Source organism: Ambystoma mexicanum, chromosome 6p (genome assembly GCF_040938575.1).
Source record: "Ambystoma mexicanum isolate Mex_15411 chromosome 6p, UKY_AmexF1_1, whole genome shotgun sequence".
Classification (NCBI taxonomy): domain Eukaryota; kingdom Metazoa; phylum Chordata; class Amphibia; order Caudata; family Ambystomatidae; genus Ambystoma; species Ambystoma mexicanum.
In genome coordinates, this window is record NC_090935.1 from 1,214,388,002 (window position 1) to 1,214,408,100 (window position 20,099).

Genomic DNA, 20,099 nt, shown 5'->3' on the forward strand with positions numbered 1-20,099 from the left:
GGTTGGAGGGTGAACTGTGCTTTCATTGAACAGGATAACTTAAATAGCTAGCTTTGTTACACACGTTTCAATTTAATCAGCAAACCTACACAATTGCATAGCAAATTACTATGCTACACTGCTTATTTTATGCCTTGACCTTGCAATGCAAACAGGCCAAAGTGGCACTCCTTACTACATTAAAGAGTGCAGAAATGTCAAGAGCAGATATAATTATGGCAAGCTGAAAATTAGAGCTGTATGAGTTGGCATGGAATAGTTGTGTCTGCCTCCCCCAAAGTTTCTGAACAATTTGGGAAATGTGTGGTGAACGGCCCTTTTCACAAAGGTTTGTTGAAGGGCACATAAACAACTGTCGAAGGTGCATGGTGAACAATTTTTCAAACCGCTATAGTGGTACAGTAGAACCTGTAGCAATATCTGGTGTAAACTTTGCACTGAAATTTTCATGGAGGAGTAATTTCTAATCTGGTGCTTAATCGCTCACTGGTGCCCGACACAATTCCCACTGATCTATTTCAAGATCTGCCGGAACTGTGGGCCTTGTTGTTGACTGTTAGTTTTAATGCCGTACTTTAGTCCAGTGTGATTTTCTCTTCACAAGATCAACAAGAATCCAGGGAATGTTTAATGAATGGCAATAGGAAGCATGTAACTATTAGCACTATAGACATCCTACAGTTGTATTTAACTTTGAGCCACAAGAAACAAGACAGATGGTTGATCACAACTCTAATCTCACTCTGTTAGCCCCCCCCCGAACCTCCAGAGCAAGTGGCCATACAGGGTGTACTTCTTGGACTACTTTCTCTTTGTACCCATTGTTGTTTCAGTAATACCATATTACTTGAGAAATATCCCTCCCCCACCTCCTTTCCAGACCTTCTATCGAATGTTGAAAGAATTATGCATTTTCTCGATGTGGCCAGAGCGCTTACATTTTACCTTTTTAGCATACTAAGGTTTATACGTCTTCCAATTATCTTTTCTTCACTTATGGTGAGTGTCCTTTTGGTTTTATGCCCTCAATAGCAAGGTTTCTATTCTGGAATGCTACAAACTGAGAACACTGGCTCCTCCAAAAGGCATGCATATGCATCTGGGGAGGGCGAAGGTGCCTTTAGTGGCCTACCATTGGCTTGCCCCTGTTTCAAGGGGACATCTGCCACTCCACGTGCATTCTGTAAGCATTACTCACTTGATACAAGCTCTAAGGCACATGCCCGGTTTGGCAAGGGATTCCTTTGGAATCTTATTTAATGTAAGTTTTGGGTTAAATCGTCCACTTGTGTTTGGGTGCTTAGAAGTTGTGCATAAGTATGGAAGAAAGGGAAAGGGATAGGATGTAGGGGTAAGTACAAGTTACTCATCGTAATTACTTCTGTATTCACCCTATTTCCCACACATCCCCCCAACCTCCTAATGAGTAAACTGCATTAAGTACGCGCTCTAAGTAGCGTTGTTTGCTAGAACGCCACTCTGCCATGCAAGCTGTCACCGGATTTCATTGGACACTTATTGGACTCTATTGGTACTTCTAATACTTGAACAAGTATTTCGGATGCTTGTTAATCTGCTTAGAATCACATGCTGTGCATAGGTCCGACATCCAGTGGTCACTGCGGAGTATTGCATTTTGTTTTTCGTAGTCGAAAAGGGACGTCGACAAGGCGTGTCTGAAATACTATCCCTATAGTGACGTGTGTTGTACCCACAATCCTTCACGCGTCGAGGTCCCTCAGATTGTTTTTTTCCGCCCAGCTACTGGTCGCCTTTACGCGGAGCTCCTCGAGAGACATTGCAGATTCCATCTCCTCGACCTTTGGTCTTTTTTTCCTGTTAAAGATTAATATATCGATCACTCCCTCGACGCAGTTGTGAAGCTGTCTCCGCCGAGCAAGATCTTCGACGGAGTGGACGAGCGGAGGAGATCCTTCGGCGTTGCCGAACACGTGGCCTGGCCTCGCAGGCCAAATACAGTAGGGAGAGTGGGGTCGTGGGACATCTCTGATTCTTTTTCTGAGAATGCCTTTCCTTTTCCCCTTCCTTTCCCTTGGGGTAGTTATCACGGTTTATTGCCTCGGCTATGGAGAGGACACCCTTTAGGTTTTGCCCACTTTGTAAGGGCAAGTTTACTTGGAAGGACAAGCATTCACGGTGTAACCGCTGCTTGCCCCTCGATCACAAAGAGGAGGGTTGCTCGGCTTGTCGGCTTCTAAAGCCAAAGACTCTAAAAGACCGTAGGGTCAAGAGGTGGGCGGCATACGCTATGTCGAAGGCCGGGTCTTCACCCGCCGCTGCGACCACCGACAGTGACGAGGAACGTGATAACACGACCTCCACTACGGAAGTCGTACACCCCTCTAAGGAGCGCTCGCGCTCTTTGTCGTCTGTCCCCGGCCCCGACGGGCTCGGCTCACGCCCTGCTTATGGGGATGAACACCCCGGCGACACTGACGCACACGATACAACACATAAACACACAACCCATGGCTCTTCTTCGTCGAAGACGAAGAAAGCATCAGCGCCCAAGGAGACGCAGGTTACACCGGCGGCCTCCTCGGACCGTTCGGGTTCGAAGCCCCTCTCGCAGCCGCGACCAGCGACTGGGCTTTCGGCAAATAAGGGAGCCGCCCCCAAACCATCGGCCGGCGCGCACCAGCAGAGAGCGCACGCCGCCGTAGAACGTTCGACACCCGTAACGTCGAAACCACAGCCCTCCGCTGACAAACGAGTCACAGAGAGCTTGGCGAGGATCGTCTTAGCCGACGCCCAGAAGCGTACGCCGAAGGACACGTCGAGCGCTACGCAAAGGTCGAAAGACACGCCGAAAAAGCCTGCAGAAAAACAGGGACTACCCCCTTCAGTCGGGGGGAACCCCCAGCACACCGGAAGGCTTTTCGGAGGGCGACGGGACACTTTCCTCGACGTTGTGGGAGAGGTCGAGCCGTTTTCAGCAAGATAACACTATTTTTCCCCCGCTAGACCGCTCAGGGGTACCCCATGAAACCATGGAAAGGCTCCATCTCTGCATGGAGAGAATGGAGAGGTTTATGAACACCCAGAACCCTCCCACTCCCAAGAGAACAAGAGAAGGGCCTCAGGAGGACCCCAGGGCCAAATACCCGAGGCAGGACACATCCTTAGATTTCCAGAATGTGTATGACCTCACGGGTGAGGAATACTTAGAAGAGGAGGATGATTTTGTGGACAATGAAGAGGGACAGAACCAAGAGGAAGGTCTGGAAGACAGCCCAGACATGGTAGGAGAAGGCTTCGGAGAAAATCCAGAAGAAGGACCTTCTCATCCCTGGCAATCCCCATCAGTATATTCGGACACTGATGTCCTGAACCTAAATCCTCCTGACAATTCACCAGTTAGAAACACGTCTCCCATTGACGATCAGCCCACATTCAATGCCCTGTTGCGCAGAGCAGCAGCACATTTCGAACTGGACACTGGGGAAATCTCTCCGGAAATAGGCTTTGTAGAAAGAGTAATTAAGGAGAAACCCCCAGTCAGCCAGACCATTCCCCTCCTCGCTTCAGTGAAGAGAAGAATCATCCATTTGCTATCCACACCCGCACTAATCAGGAGTTAATCCAAGGATTGAAAAACTTTTCACTCCTTCACCCTCAGACCCGCTGTACATCAGGGGACATTCCATTCCGGATTCCCTTGTAGTAACAAATACAAGGAAGAGGGCAGGGGTGCCGCTGTCCACCTGTGAGGCACCACCTGACAAGGAGGGCAAGAGGTTATATGCCCTTGTTAAGAGTCACATCCTCGGCTGCCTTTTCGGCAAGAATTGCGAACAACAATTCTTTGCTAGCCAGCTACGCGGACTCTCTGGATGCTGCTGAGACAGCGGGACGTTCCCTGGTTCAGGGAATACTCCTAAAACGCCATGTATGGCTGCGCAACTCAGGGTTCAAACCGGAGACACAGGCGTCTTTAATAAATGAACCTGTTGAAGACTCTAACCTCTTCGGGAAAGCGGTGGATGAGGCTCTGGAAATGGCTAAAAAAGAGTTAGATACTATCAAAACTCTTGACCAGATCTCTAAGCCCACTACCAGACGCGGCTATGGCAACAAACGCTTTTTTCGTGGCCAACGCCAACAACAGAGTCAGCAGAAACAGTATCCTGCCACCAGTTACCAGACCAATAGTGGGCAGTACAGCCCAAGAGGCCAGCGCAGGGGCAAAGGGAGAGGTCGGGGGTCCGCCCCCAGAGGCTCCCAAGCCCCCAACAACAACAAGTGACGCGAAGATTCGCGTCCCCTCCCATGCAACACCGGTCGGGGGCTGGATAACATCCTTTCTTCCAGCATGGGAGGGAATAACGTCAGACCGCTGGGTACTTTCCACCGTAGCCCACGGATACTGCATCGAATTCAACAGTTCCCCAACATACAGACCCCCGAGGGGACGACGCATGACACCGGAACACCTTGCTATCCTTCTCCAAGAAGTACAACAGCTGCTGGAAAAAGGAGCCATAGAGGTCGTACCTCTATCTCAGGTAACGGAAGGTATTTATTCAGTGTACTTCCTTGTACCCAAAAAGGATCTAACCATGCGCCCTGTGTTAGATCTGCGCCCAGCGAACAAGTTTATCAAACCCCAGAAGTTTCGTATGGTGACCTTACAGGAAGTGATCCCACTGCTAAATCAGGGAGATTACATGACAACATTGGACATGAAAGATGCATACTTTCATATTTTAATGTTGCCAGCGCACAGAAGATACCTCCGGTTCATGATAGAGGGCAAACACTACCAGTTCAGAGTGCTACCCTTCGGCATAGCATCAGCACCAAGGGTATTCACGAAAGTACTGGCAGTGGCAGCGGCCCACCTGCGCAGGTTGTCCATCCCAGTTTACCCTTACCTCGACGACTGGCTCATAACAGGGGATTCTTACGAAACATGCTTCTCCAATACCCAAAAGACGGTAGACCTTTTATTCCAGTTGGGCTTCTCCATCAACGAAAAGAAGTCCAGCTTAGACCCCAGCCAAGTCAAACAATTCCTAGGGGCTCTAATTCAAACAAAGGACGGCCTCGTCTTCCCCTCCAACGAGAGGGTCCAAAAAATGCTGTTTCAGATCCCTCAATATGTGACCGGTCGAGAGGTGACGGTACGCAAAGCAATGCGCTTGCTAGGCATGATGGCGTCGTGTATTTATTTGGTACCTCACGCGCCTGCGCATGCGCCCTATGCAAGAGTGGCTCAACAGCCAGTGGTGTCAGGCCAGCGGATTATGGGAAGATCCAGTGGTGGTCTCGCAGGCCTTGGTTCTCTCGCTACGATGGTGGACAAAGGAAAACCTGGAAAAAGGGAAACCCTTTGCCACACCCGCGCCGCAAGCCACTCTAACCACGGACGCATCCCTAACAGGATGGGGGGCTCACCTATCCCATCAGACTGCTCACGGAGTGTGGACTCCGAACGTAGCATCCAAACACATAAATCTACTGGAGCTACTAGCTGTGTTCAAGGCGCTAAAAGCCTTCCAGGAACACCTACAAGGCAAAACTGTGTTGGTCCTTACAGACAGCACCACAGCCATGTACTACATCAACAAGCAGGGGGGGCACCCACTCTCCAGGGCTGTCCAAACTGGCCCAGAATATATGGAAGTGAGCTCTAAAACAAAACATGTTCCTACTGTCAGAACATGTACCAGGGGAACTCAATCTGCTGGCAGACAAACTCAGCAGAGATTTCCCCCTGCCCGAAGAGTACGAATGACGTCTTCACACAATGGGGATTCCCAGAAATAGACCTATTCGCAACCCTGGAGAACTCACAATGCCTAAGTTACGCCTCCAGGTACCCTCAGAACCAATCCAAGGGGAACGGTCTGTCGATGCAATGGTCAGGGAAATTTGTTTACGCTTTTCCCCCCGACTCCGCTTCTCAACAAGGTGGTGCACAAGATGCACCAGGAACAAGTAACCATGATACTGGTGGCCCCAATGTGGGCCCGACAGCCGTGGTTCGCTCACTTGATGGAGATGTCTCTATCTCCCCCAGTGAAACTCCCCTGCCCGTACAAAATGCTGTCACAAGACAAGGGCAGGACTCTGCATCCATGCCCCCAGAACATGAACTTAGCAGCTTGGCTCCTGAGATCATAGAATTCGCGCATCTACTGCTCCCACAGAGATGTATGGACATTCTCAGGGAAGCCAGAAAACCTAACACTCGCCACTGCTACTCTAGCAAGTGGAAGAGATTTGTCATCTGGTGCAGAGGGAAAAGCATCAACCCAATTGACTGCTCTCCCACACATATTGTTCTATACCTGACCCACTTATTGGATTCAGGTCTAGTGTTCAATTCCATTAAAGTCCACCTAGCGGCACTTTCTGCATACACCACTTCCCAACTCAAGGTGTCGTGGTGGAAGATCCCTGTTATAAAGGCCTTCATGGAGGGAATAAAGAGAATACACCCCCCGATAGCTGACCCAGCTCCCGGATGGGACCTTAACGTGGTACTTACCAGACTCATGGGCTCACCTTTCGAACCCATGCACAAAGCATCTCTTAAAGACCTCAATCTTAAGACTGCTTTTTTAATAGCTATCACCTCCATCAGGAGGAGTAAGTGAACTACAGGCTCTTTCTGTTCTAGACCCCTTTGTTACAGTTCACAGACATAAGGTGGTTCTACGCACGCACCCAAGGTTTGCTCCGAAGTTCATATCGAAATTCCACGTAAACCAGTCTATAGAACTGCCAACGTTCTTTCAAAATCCTTCCAACTTGGGAGAAAAAACTCTGCACACACTAGATGTGCGCAGAGCGGTCATGTTCTACATGGAAAGAACCAGACCACTGAGGAAGACTTATCAGTTCTTCGTCTCGGTGGCAGCAGGAAGAGAAGGGGATGCAGTTTCAAAGTCCACTATATCTAGATGGATTGTACAATGCATCACTCTCTGTTACACTCTTGCTAAGAGAACTGCCTTTTAGGCCAAGAGCACACTCTACTCGAGGCACGGCGGCATCCATAGCATTCATTGCAAATGTTCCCCTTGAGTCCATCTGCAAAGCGGCTACCTGGAGTTCTGTGCACACCTTTACAAAACACTACTGTCTAGATGCACACTCGAGATCTGACTCCCAGGTGGGTCAGGCAGTATTAAGACATCTTTTCTCTACTGTTCCTTCTCATAACCCACCGCCAACTCCGGGTACTGCTCGCTAGTCTATGCACAGCATGTGATTCTAAGCAGATTAACAAGCATCAGAAGACAATGCATTACTTACCGTAAAAGCATTTCTGATGATTGTATCTGCTTAGATTCACATGCGCCCACCCTTCCTCCCCGCTCGGATGGAAGGAACATAGACTTCCTTTTATATCTCTCTTTTCTGTACTCACTCACGTCTAGAAGGCTCCCTCAGGGCAGAAAAATACAAACGGAGGGACCTCGACGCGTGAAGGATTGTGGGTACAACACACGTCACTATAGGGTTAGTATTTCAGACACGCCTTGTCGACGTCCCTTTTCGACTACGAAAAACAAAATGCAATACTCCGCAGTGACCACTGGATGTCGGACCTATGCACAGCATGTGAATCTAAGCAGATACAATCATCAGAAATGCTTTTACGGTAAGTAATGCATTGTCATATAGCAGTATATATACCATCATTTTCCAAGTATATATTACTGAAACACTGTTTTATTTTGCTTGTATAGGTGGGCCCGCCCCCTCTGCCCAGAAGTCCTCTTAATCGCTGTGCTGCGTGCATTTGCACGCACACATTAAGTACGCGTTTTAAGTAGCGCTGTTTGCTGTTCGCTGGCTCGCTGAGTGAGCGGCATTCCACCTTATCTCCCCGTCCCTTATCTTTGTATTTCTAATTTAACTACGACTCCTAACTGAACTTAATTTACCCATATACTGCCTCATATTGAAAGTAAGCATCAAGGTTTTGTCTTTACTGTTTACCCAGCAGCCTACTTAGCACTTTTCAATTGATTTCTGATCCCGTTCTAGTCCTCGGCTAACCTTAAGTTCTGATAGCAGAGGCTAATTAGTTTATTATATACCGCTCAATAATACATTCAAATGGAGCAAACCTCTGTGCTGTCCCACAGTGAAACTAAGCACTAAGGTCTGCTCCACTATTTGTTAAAAACTCCAAATTGCTTTCTAACACCGTGCAAACTCTTCATTATCAACAAGCACAGGCATCAGAGGTTAACTGTGTTACTTTACAATATTCAATAATTGAAAGTAAGCTCTAAGGTCTGTTATACTGTTTGTTTAATATTACTAATTGTGCTTTGACGATGTGCGAACTCTTCATTATCAACAAGCACAGGCATAGGAGGTTAACTGTGTTACCTTACATAATTCAACAATTGAATGTAAGCACGAAGGTCTGTTATACTGTTTGTTTAATATTACTAATTGTGCTTTGACGATGTGCAAACTCTTCATTATCAACAAGCACAGGCATCGGATGTTAACTGAGTTACTTTACATCATTCAATAATGAGTTCAAACTGAGCACACCTGTGTGCTGCCTGGAATATAAAGTATGCACTAAGGTTTGCTTTACTGTTTAACACTCCCCATTATTTTCTGACGCCGTGCGAACTCTTTTATTAATAACAAGCACAGTCATTGGAAGTAAAATATTTTACTTCCTACTGTTCAATAACAATTTCAAATCTGAGCACATTCCTGTGCTCCTTCACACTGAAAGCTAACAGTAGTGTTTCTCTTAGTTAAGGAATACTGGTCAAGTACTGTACTGTTTCCTGATACTGTGCTACCTCCCTAGTAACCAAAAGCACCGACCTCAGAGGCTAACTAATTTTTTCAACACAGCGCCTTGGAGAGTTTACATTTGATTTTCACAAATGTATGGCGCCTGGGCTGCGCAGTCGTAAGATGGACATAACTGCTCCACCAATTACAAGCTCGAGTATTGAGTATGCTTTGTGCAGGAAAATCCTCCTACGTTGAGCCGACTGTGCCAGCACCTCCTCTATTAGATTTAGTGACCCCTTTCAGTCACCCACCCACCATGCATACTGCTCAAATACACACAGAACCTGCTCCAAAAATTAATGTTGAAACTGAGGAAAAAATCAAAGCGCGAATTAGAGACTCCTTTAAAGATAGTACGAGTAAAATGGCAATTCTTGATGCAAAGGTGAAAAAATCGATTGGGATGTTTACCCCTTTAGTACCATGCTCCCCAGAACAGAGACAGTTCCCTACTATGCAACTATTTTAGACTCCAGTTGAGTCTAATTGTACACATAAGGATACTGATATAAATAAGGAATCATTTCCAATAGATGTTGAGCTCTCCCCCGAATCCAATCACCCCCAAAAGATCCACTTTGACTCCGAAGACTCCATGCACTCTTCTCAACAAGACATTGAGGGGAGAGCACCACACACATTCCCAGTTATAATCAAAATACTTGATCTCTTGGACAAGGGACATGACCTCTTTCATCTAGAACTTCGCGACATAAAATCTACGAGGAGACCGATGTGTCCTAAAATGGATCGGATTGAAGGTTTCATATTGGGTTGGGAAATGATGATGAACAAACAAGAACTTGGAAAAAAAAGCAAATGCACACTAATAATCGATCTAGTGAGCATAAGGCATCACAATGTAATTTCCTACCAGGGGAAATTGGTACAAGTATGCCATCCGCAGCTCCAACTACTTAAATCCCACCTTCTAAGAAATCGAACTCTTGCGAATGTCCGGTCACGGTGGAGTTGGAAATTCTGAGAATGGCCATACACGAGTTAAAAGTGGCCTTCAATGCAACCACCTTGTCTTCTCATAATGATGCTGACCCTCCAGACAGTCCCTCAATTCTATTATAAGCTATGGAAAACCAAAGAAATGAGGAGGTGACTCTCAGTGAACCTGAAGAAAACAATGGGTTTCTCTCGAGACGTGCCAAAAAAATTCATATACGTGCTGTAAAACGCTACGCAAAAAGACAAAAGGAGGCCCTTCAGAATAAAAATACAGCGCATTCTGAAAATAAAATACCAAGTGATACCAAAACTACTTCTTCAGGGGTTCCTGTTAACGACGCTGAAGTCATAACGATTGAGGACGACCCTATTGATGTTTAACAGCTCTGTAAAGAGAGTCAGGACTTGTTACTCCCAGCGAAATGCACTCCTATTGTACAGTCCTTTATAAATAACTACATTTCCTCTAAAAAAAACCTTCAGGTATAGGAAAAACTTATTAGAACAACCTAATTCTATACAAACACACAAATCGTGTTCTAGAATTAAACACCCCAAAACTGATTTGTGTGAATTTCCGCTGAAAGCAATAAAATCAAACTTAAGTGCCTACTTTCCAGTAAGTGGTAGAAGCTGCACTTCACATGACTCAACAAAATGATTTGAGTTCGCAAATCCCCCCCACCTATAATGCCTGTGGCAACATCAGCTCAAAGTCTGCAAGCGAAGAAAATATATAGTGCATCTTGCACTACCGACTTAAAGAAGAGTATAATGGAGATAATCTGCTCTGAGATAGTCTAATCTGCATTACAACACTTTCATACCAGGAGTAAGCCCAAATCCCACCCCCATCTTTCTGAACCGATTATTACATCTTTAAAACGTGTAGAATTGAGAACTCTAAGGAAAGGGAGCCTTAGCTCAATTAACTATCTGAAACTACATGATCAAATAGCAAAAAATAAGAATAACCTTAGACATCTGAGAATTTTAAGCTACAATACAGCGAATTGTAATCTAATAAAAGCCATATGCAGACATGACACGAGACAAATCTGGCAAACTGTAAAAAGCAAAGACAATGCTGCGATATCTGTTAAGATGAATTGTATCCCTGAAGACACTTGGTGTAACTATATCACACGCAAATTTGAATTGCCAGAAACATTTAGGAATTTTCCTAATATATTGTGTTGTTATAAATGGTCAAACGCTGATATAACATGGGCAATAACCAAACTATCCTATACAAAATCTACTGGACCGGATGGATTACCACCATGTGTCTATAAGACTGATGTAAATTTATGGACTCTAATCTTAAAAAATAAGTTCGAGAACATCACTAACACTGGCCAGATTCCGCAATCGTGGACCACCTCTATTATTATTATTCTAATATTCAAAAAGGGCGATCCCTCACTTCAGAAAACTATCGTCCCATTTCGCTCATCAACACAGAAGCTAAGCTCTTCACAAAATTACTCCTGTTTGAACTAGAAAAAGAAATTAAAAATTTGGATCTCTATTCCAAATTTCAAACAGGCTTTTGCAAAGAAATTAGCACCATTCTAAATGCCACAATAATGGCCCATTTTAAAAGTAGGTGCAAAATTTAAGAACTCTTATCCGGTTTATATGGCCATGATTGATATGTCCGCAGCCTTCAATAGTGTAGTATGTAACCTGCTGTGGTCAAAAATGTTAAAAATGGCTCGCCTTTGCAGACGATATAATCATTTTTGATCCAACTCCAAGTGGCCTACAAAATAAACTTCATCTGTTTGAGAATTTTGCACGAGAGCACAATCTATCTCCCAATCCGGCAAAAACAGCTATCATGAAATTTGGTGCAAACATAAAATCAAAAATTTCAGATGGTATTTGCAGCAAAGTACTCTACCACTACTGGAGGATAAGATATATCTGGGTTATAATATAAATGAGGCAAACTCAATGGAATATTGGTCAGCTTTATTAAAACTTAAAAGCTGCCCATTGCTCTCGCAGATGAAGTTAATCCATGCAAAGTACTGTAAATATTCATTAATCCCGATAAAAGACTTCTGTACCTTGACAATTGGATAATTGTCTGATGGTGATGGATAAGTGCCTAGATAGCCTTCAAGGTTCCTTGCTAAAATCTGCACTGCACCTTCCACTAAGTCTTCCTAATTGTGTTTTAAGACATGAATTAGGTCTTATAGCTCTGTCTTCAAGAAGGAAATGGCATCAACTATGTAACTACTCTAAAATGTGCTTCTCTCAACGTAACTCTTTATACTATGATTTTAAAATTAATATTCAACTATTGAACACGCCTTCAATCAATGCCTTTCATCATCATATGCAACACTGTATCAACGAACTCAATATACCAATTGAAGATATATCATTTAGACCAGCCTACATTAAGAAGAAACTGTTTGAAATGGACTGGTGTGAAACCATTCCTGCAATGGGAAAGTATAAAATGTACTTGGAGTACTGTAAATATATGAGGAAACGTGCCCCTAGACAATCTATGACTTTCCCTTGTCAACATTATAGAAAGAAGTATATGCGGTTTAAATTAAATTTGCTTCATACAAGAGAAAGGACAAAACACTGGAATAAGGAAAGTGAGCACGAAGTGATTGAAAAATACCATTTTCTCCCATGCTTAGAACAATGTGAAACGTCGAAACATCTGATTTTATACTGTCCCTATTTTACTATTAGGAGATCTAACTTATTATCAAAATTTTGTAATATAATTTTAGAGCACTGTGGGCAGGAATGATGACTGGGGAACACAAACCACTAATATATGCCCTTGTCCAACTATGTGATTATATTAAAAGTGAAATAAGCCAACATGAGACCAAATTATACCTCCTTTATTTTTATAAATGGGATTTTAGGATTTTAATTTGATGTTTTAACCACACACACTATGATGTGCCTGAGTTAGAATCAGGTTCAAATATGCTTGTTAGCATTTTAAACTTCCGAAAGAACTGAAAATGGCAAATTTATTTATTTAGATGAACACATGAACTAATTGAATTAAATGTTTTTATTGTTTTAGCTATGTGATGCGCATTGGTAACATTTGTAACAACTGTATTAATTGTTGTTTTGTTTCCGCTTTTTGTAAAGGTCCAAGTTTTCTGGAACCAAACACAAATCAATAATATTTTAAAAATGAGTAAACTGTCACTCACCCGTAAAGGACTGACAGTTTGGGCAAGGAGCGTGGCAATGGGAGGTGCAGCATATGTCGCTGCACATGCACTGTGTTTTTTAAGGTTAATTGCTTGTCTAGTTGGGTCCACTTCCAGAGGGTGGCATACTATGAATGTGGGGGAAAGACTTCAAATACAATAGTTACTAAGGAGACCAACAAACATGTCAGCATCTTACTCGGTCTTCGTCCTACTACTTTCTTATCCCCCCTCGCACATAATTTCCTCTTCACCTAGCCCCCCTCATTTTGATTCCCTTCACCCTTGGCACCCACCTTACATTGTGCCATTGCTGCACTCCCAGCCTTCATCCACTCCAAGTCTTAATCATGCAGCTCCGCTTGAGCCTATCTGAACTGTGTACTGTCATACCATGAGCACAAACTTGTGGATTTGGGAAACAACTCCTCCTGCAATTACTGGTTTACTTTGGTGCACTGACTGGTTTAATTGGGAGTGGGGTACCTGCTGTGTAGACACTGTATTCTCAGGCAAGGACGGCACAAGGCTCCATGGGCTGCTGCAGACTCTGGTGGAAGGGGTCTGAAGATTCAGAGTTCCATGAGTCACTGCCTGAGTAACGCATACTGTTTATAATGCATGATTTACGAAGTGTAGGAAGGACTTTGTGCCACAAGACACCCCTGATTTACCTTCCAAAAATGGCTAACAAATTGGAAAACTATCAAATGTGGGTGAAATAGCCAATATGAAAAGGAATCTAAACAACCATTTGACTTTTATTAATACATTTTTATCCATTTATTTTCACAGGATATACTCAGATTTTTGTGTTCGACTTCTTGAACGTTCATCTGTTACTATGGCCTCTGCAGTAATCAGTTCAGTCCCCACCACTGCTTCACGATTCGCATTGCTTCAAGTGGACAGTGGCAGTGACTCTGATTCGGAGCCTGGAAAAGGTCGGCTAAGCCAATCTACAGGCAAGTCTCGTAATGCTGGAGCTGCTGGTACAAAGTCCAACACAAACGAGAAGAAGAAAGAAAAGAGGAGAAAGAAGAAGGAGCAGCAACAGAGCGAGGCCAATGAGGTATGTTTTATGCAGCCACATCATTCTACCTGTGTTTGATTTAAAGGGTGGGGAGCTCAATCGAGATTAATCTGTTAAAGATGCATAGCAGGGAACTTTCATTCCTGAGCTTGTGAATATAGTGATGTATGGAGAAAGTGGGGTTGTAGCTGTGTTGCTGACTGTGGCTCCTGGAATCCCTGGTTTGTTTGACTTCCCCATTCAACCAGTCTTTATTTTGTTTTAGTCCATTGAATGTGTATTTCTGTGCCTTGGCTTACCTGCCAAAATGTGCAGTACTTTGTAAACTTTAAATACTGATATTTATTTACAACCACAGGAGGGTTACCAGCTAATCATCTGGCTAGTCCAGTACCTACTGCATGGCCTCGCTCCCCATCTTCGGTTGTCTCCCCCCTGCTGGCACATGCATGAACTCTCCTGCCTCCCACAGTCACTGAGAGCACCTACCTGACATGCATTTTGGCCTTGTGAGCATCAAAATATCAAAAGAAATGTTGAAAGGTGAACAATGGTGATGATTGTCTCGAGGGATTAGTCCACCCCCTATGCCCATGCCTATTGACTTATGTGATGGACCAGTTCTGGGTGAAACATGGCTGTGTAATCCTTCTTCAGGTCACATCCTCCTCAGGTGAGGTGCGTAGGGCCTCCAACATCCAGCGCTGATTAACAATCCTTTTTGTGGCCCATTCATACCAGCTCCATGTCCCTGCCCCACAAACTTGAGACAGACCGAATGTCCATACTCTGCAAATTGGGCACATTGCAGATTCTAGCAACCAGCATGCCTGGTGCCAAAAGGGGCTGAGGGCTGCCCTCGCCAATGTCCCCTAAGATTTAAGGGAAAATAATAAACACTAGGCTTGGGGATACAACGGTGACATCATGATGGGGTAAAAACCTTTTCTTTTATTTTTCTATCTGAGAAATCCCCTGATCCCACCCCTTCATTTCATAATCTTCTGCCGCCCCATGATTGATAAATGACTTCATTATTTTATACTCAACTGGGGGGGGGCTGTGTACTGACACAGGCCACCCCACCTCTTTATCCTACTAGTGCATCTGTCATAGCAGTTAAATGCAACCTTTACAATTTCTGCTTTTGCAGTAGTTGAGGCCCAGGCCATCAACTCTCTGCCTTTAATTGTACTCTAAAAATAAAATCCAAGCATTACTACATTTTATTCCCATTGCCTTTCAAACTTTCCAAAAATAGTTTTTATAATTTCATGAAGAACAAAAGATGGAAACATTTAATGGGTCGGGGAGCATCGAGCCGGCCTGTAGGGAGCTGTTATTGATCATGGACTTGCTCTTATTACAACACCACGAGACCAGACCTGCCAGTAAGTAGAGCACACTTATTCACACAATTGTGGTGATGGAAGGCTGTTCAGAGACTTCAAGTACACAATATATCATTGGAGTGTGCAGTGCAGCTGGAGGAATGGCTACCTTGAAGGCTTTTTTTGTTTGCTCATTAAACACTACCTCTAATACCTGAAGGCTTTTCTAAATGTGAGAAATCTTCTCTATCAGCTTTCTAACATTTTGAATCTCCTTGGCACTTCCTTGCGCCATCCCTACAAACATTCTATGTGAACATATGTCTACTGCTGGCCAATATACATTGAATTACCTAGCTTCTGTCTTTATGGCAAAATGTATGCCAGTCGTGGGAACATAAATCCAACCCAATTCAACACACTTGTCTCCACCATGAAACAACCTACCAATTAATGAAATCTCAGATGCCTTGACATCTCTATGGATTCTGTTACCCACTAACAATACCTGACCTTTCCTTAGCTTATACAGAGATTGCATCTTGGGTTGCTGTAGGCACCACAATTGCCAAGTTGAGGTAATTCCCAACCACAATTCAGGGCTTATCCCTGGAGCAGAGATGCTGTACCAAGCCAGACTGTCATGGAGGTCGCACTCCCCACATTTCTCTGTGCATGTCCTAGTCTGTTACATCCAGCCCACGTGCTGGACATGATTTATGCTGTTAGGGGCCCAGATGTCTGAATGGCCCCAGTGCTGTGAAGGTGCACTCACGGCATCCACAGGTCCATCAGGTGCATCTTATGTACTGCCAGGAGTCTCTTCTGAGCACGCCATCTCCACTTTCTTTGTGGAAAAAATTACTACCATTCGCAATACCACTAAAGCCGACTCCCAGCTAATCACAAAGGTCCCTGCAGTGACCATACCTCCCCCTACGACAGGATCCTGGTCCACCTTCCCTCACTTCTCCAATGCAGATGTGTTATCCGCTATTCTAAAACTAAAATCTGCTTCGCCGGATGATACCATACCTCTGGCCCTTTAACAAGAGTCTTCGCCTGATATAATTAATTCTATTACCTCTGCCACTAACCTCTCCTTCACGACAGGGATGATACCAGGCTTTCTTAAGCACGCTCTAGTCATTCCTTTGCTAAAAAAAGCCCTCACTTGACCCCAGGGTGCTGGCTAACTACCGCCCGATTTCTCTTCTCCCTTTCCTGATGAAGGATCTGGAGGCGTTGGTGTCTCCCCTTCTCTCAGCTTTCCTGGAGTCCTCCCATTTTCTTGACCCTTTTCAATCTGGCTTTTGGCCTGGCAGAGGCAGTACTCAACTCGGTCATGGGGCAGACCTGTTATTAGATCTTTCGGCTGCCTTCGACACCGTCGACCATGCCCTTCTTATCTCCCGGCTCTCTGAGGCCGGGATTGATGACCAGGTGCTAAAATGGTTCACTGCGTTCCTGGCAAATCATTCACAATCTGTCTCTCTCCCTCCTTTCCGCTCTGTCCCAGTTCACCTGTCTTGCGGCGTCCCTCAGGGATCAGCTCTGTCCTCTATCCTATTTAATATCTATATATGATCTCTCCTGTTCCTCATCGCCTCTCATGGGTTCCGCTTCTACTCCTATGCGGATGACACCCAGATTCTGGCCCGCCTTGACCTAACCAAAACTGAAACAGCATCTCGCCTTAAGCGTTGCCTGGAGGAACTAGGCACCTGGATGTCACAAACTGGTTGAAACTTAACGGTAGTAAAACTGAGGTTCTCATTGTAGGCACGTCCAATCCACAATCCTTCTGGACCACAGAGTTTTGGCCCCCCTCCCTCAGTCCTCTTCCTTTACTGGTATCATCAGTACGCAACCTTGGCGTGCGGGTCTCAGCCGCTCTAACTATGGATGAACAGGTCAGCGCGGTATGTAAATCTTGCCATTTTAAGATTAGAATCTTTTGTAAGGTCCTTCCGTTCATCCCGGCCATCAACCAGGCTCCCGTGGTCGCAGCTCTGATGCTGAGTGTGCTGGATTATTGCAACTCGCTCTACTTGGCGCACCCGCCCACCTGATAGGACGGCTTCAGCTTCTGCAGAATGCTGCGGCTCGTTCCCTTCTCCATCCCCCTTTTGGTGCCCACATGACCCCTCTGTTGCACCAGCTGCAGTGGGTGCCAGTTGCCCAACGAATTGTGTTTAAATCAATGTGCATGGTGCACATGGCCTTCTATGGTGTTGGAGCTGAATATTTGCAGGCCAAATTCACTAGCTATCAACCCACTCGTGCTCTTTGCTCTCAAGGGTCTTGTCTGTCGGTACCTTTCTTTAGATTTGCTCGCAAAGGTGGCCGTGCGTTCTCGGTAGCAGCGGCTAAGGAATGAAATAATTTGCCTCTATCCTTGCGTGAGACTATCGACCATCTCACTTTTCGGCACAACCTGAAAATGTTACTATTTTAATTTATGTTCCTGGTCATCTGCTAGCTTTTCTGCTCCACCTCTCTCCTAGCGCCATGATACCTACTGGTGGGCGTGCGCTCTATAAATTTCCATAACATAACACAGATCTTTGTTGTCTCTGGAGTAGTTTCCCATGATTCCTAGCCAGCTGTTGTGTTGCACATCTTCACGGTTACTCGTGAGTTTTTAATTCAGATATTCTTGTACTTCCTCGCAGGCAATTCATGCCAGCATTAGCCCAGATGTCCTCACTCCATTGATCAGTTGGATTAGAACATCTCTTGTGAGCTTGCTTAGAGTCCCAATTATATGGATCTCGCCACTGTTTGTATTTGTGTTGGTGAGCTGTGCCCCAAAGAGAAGTCATGTTGCTTGTTCTGGGCTGCCTTAACTGCGATCTAAACTAAGCCCCTTCTAGACCCCACAAGTGCTGTGTTGGCCCAATCCCAAGTTTAATCAACTACTTCCCTTTTCTGTCTTGTTTGCAATTCCCATTTCTGTTGCTGAATGCGGAGCACTGCCCGAGCGGACAAGCTTTCTCGGGCCTATGCCCCTCTGTATCCTACCTCTGCTGTATATCTATTCTGTTGTTACCAATGAAAAGCACTCAGTTATGTATCTTTATTGGTGTACACCTTATACCAATGGAGAACACCACCTTGGAGCAGAGAGCAGGTCTCGGGAGGAACCCCAACGTCAAACCTTGCACATTCTTAAAAATCCCACTGTACCTACAGGATGAGTTACTTGGTTTACATGCTCGACCTAAGAGAAATGCACTTGCCCCACAGCGACGTGTGACAAAATATTAACCAGTACTTTCTGTAAAATGGTGCATGCCACTGTAATCGCACTTCATATTTGGTGCTTGCCATGCACAGTGAAACTTTTTTGCCATTTTAATACAAAGTTTGTTTGCAGTCCATGCCAAATAAGTTTCAAACATCCCCATACTGGCCTAGAAGGTCGAATACCATGCAAATAATAACTCGCCCTTCATAAAATCTCTTTGCCAATGCGATTGGGCTAGTAGGCATTTCGAGCCCTTTAATGTCTACCCCACATTCCCAGGCTTCATGCATATCACAGGCCTTCCTTGCTAGTGCCCTATGAATCTCTTTATATACCAAGGACAGGTCTGGCCATCCGAGGTAGTTGCTATGTTGGAAAGTTTGTTGGCACGAACCGCAAAAGAGCATAAACAAGAAATTTTGATCACTTAAATTCAGGCAGTGCAGCCCGTTTACATTGGGCCATGTTCACCCACGTCGGGTGCCTTTGCAACTTTACCATGGAATTTGGAATTAATAGAACCTGTAACTGCACCTCCATCTTGCAGCTAAAGTCATCTTCCTCTGATGGATCTTCAGTAGAATAACATCTCCTGGTTGCAGATTGGCTGGGCGCAACCTAGAGGTTTTCTAGGTAGAGCTGCCTTAACCTGGTTCTGTACAAAACGGACAGAAGCGAATAAGGACTCCACATACCCCAATAATCTGACATCTGTTAAGTGCAAATTGTCATCAACCGCTGTAACACATGGTGGCCAAGGCAATCGTAATGTCGACCATATAATATTGCATAGTGACTAAGCCCTGCCTTTCTGTTTAAAGGTTCTTTGCATACTGAACAATACAAGTGGAATGGCTTTGTGCTATTTCAGCCCAGATTCTTATCATAGTCCAGCTTGTTCTTAATTACCCAGTTACGTCCCTGTACTGCACCTGCTGTTTGGATGATGGTGCGGGCAATGTAAATTGTGCTGCAAGTTCAAAGTGGGCAGAACTATTTCACCGCGCTATATACGTAATGCAAACAGGCACTCAAAATTTGGGTATGAAGTCTCTAACAAGTATTTTCACTGCTGTTAAAACATCTGATCTCCAGGAGGGGGGGCGGTCACCACCTTCTCCAGCATGGATTCACATGCTCATGAATATTCCTTGTCATCAAGCCCGGAATCCCTTGTAAAATTAAAAACTGTTTCCGATGGCGCGGGGTCCAGTAGGTCGACCGCCCGACCCCTTCGAGGGATGTATCGCTGGACATCTTTTGGACCCTGCACACCCTGGTGTTGGAGATTCAGAAAAGGATGTCGACGACACCGTCGGCCCCAGTGGCTCTGGACCGACCTCCAGCGAAAAAGAGGAAGCGGCACCCTACACCACTGCATCAACCTGCACACGTGCCCCCCTGTCCCAATAGACACAAAGACTGACATGGCCACGGACGACATGGGCGCGGTGGGCGGTTCACCGCAGCCAAGGGCTTCTACCCCGGAATCCCTTGTAAAATTAAAAACA

The 20,099-nt window shown here is 45.1% G+C and overlaps 1 protein-coding gene across 5 annotated transcripts in view; it reads left to right on the forward strand.

Annotated features, from left to right (window-relative positions):
- Positions 1-20,099, forward strand: part of GKAP1 (G kinase anchoring protein 1) — a 1,031,394-nt gene that overhangs the window by 144,010 nt on the left and 867,285 nt on the right. For all 5 annotated transcript variants that reach the window (XM_069625871.1, XM_069625874.1, XM_069625873.1 and 2 more), the window contains one exon: positions 13,770-14,046. In XM_069625871.1, coding sequence (XP_069481972.1) covers positions 13,819-14,046 — 228 coding nt within the window. In that variant the 5' untranslated portion in view covers positions 13,770-13,818. The remainder of the gene's footprint in view (positions 1-13,769; positions 14,047-20,099) is intronic.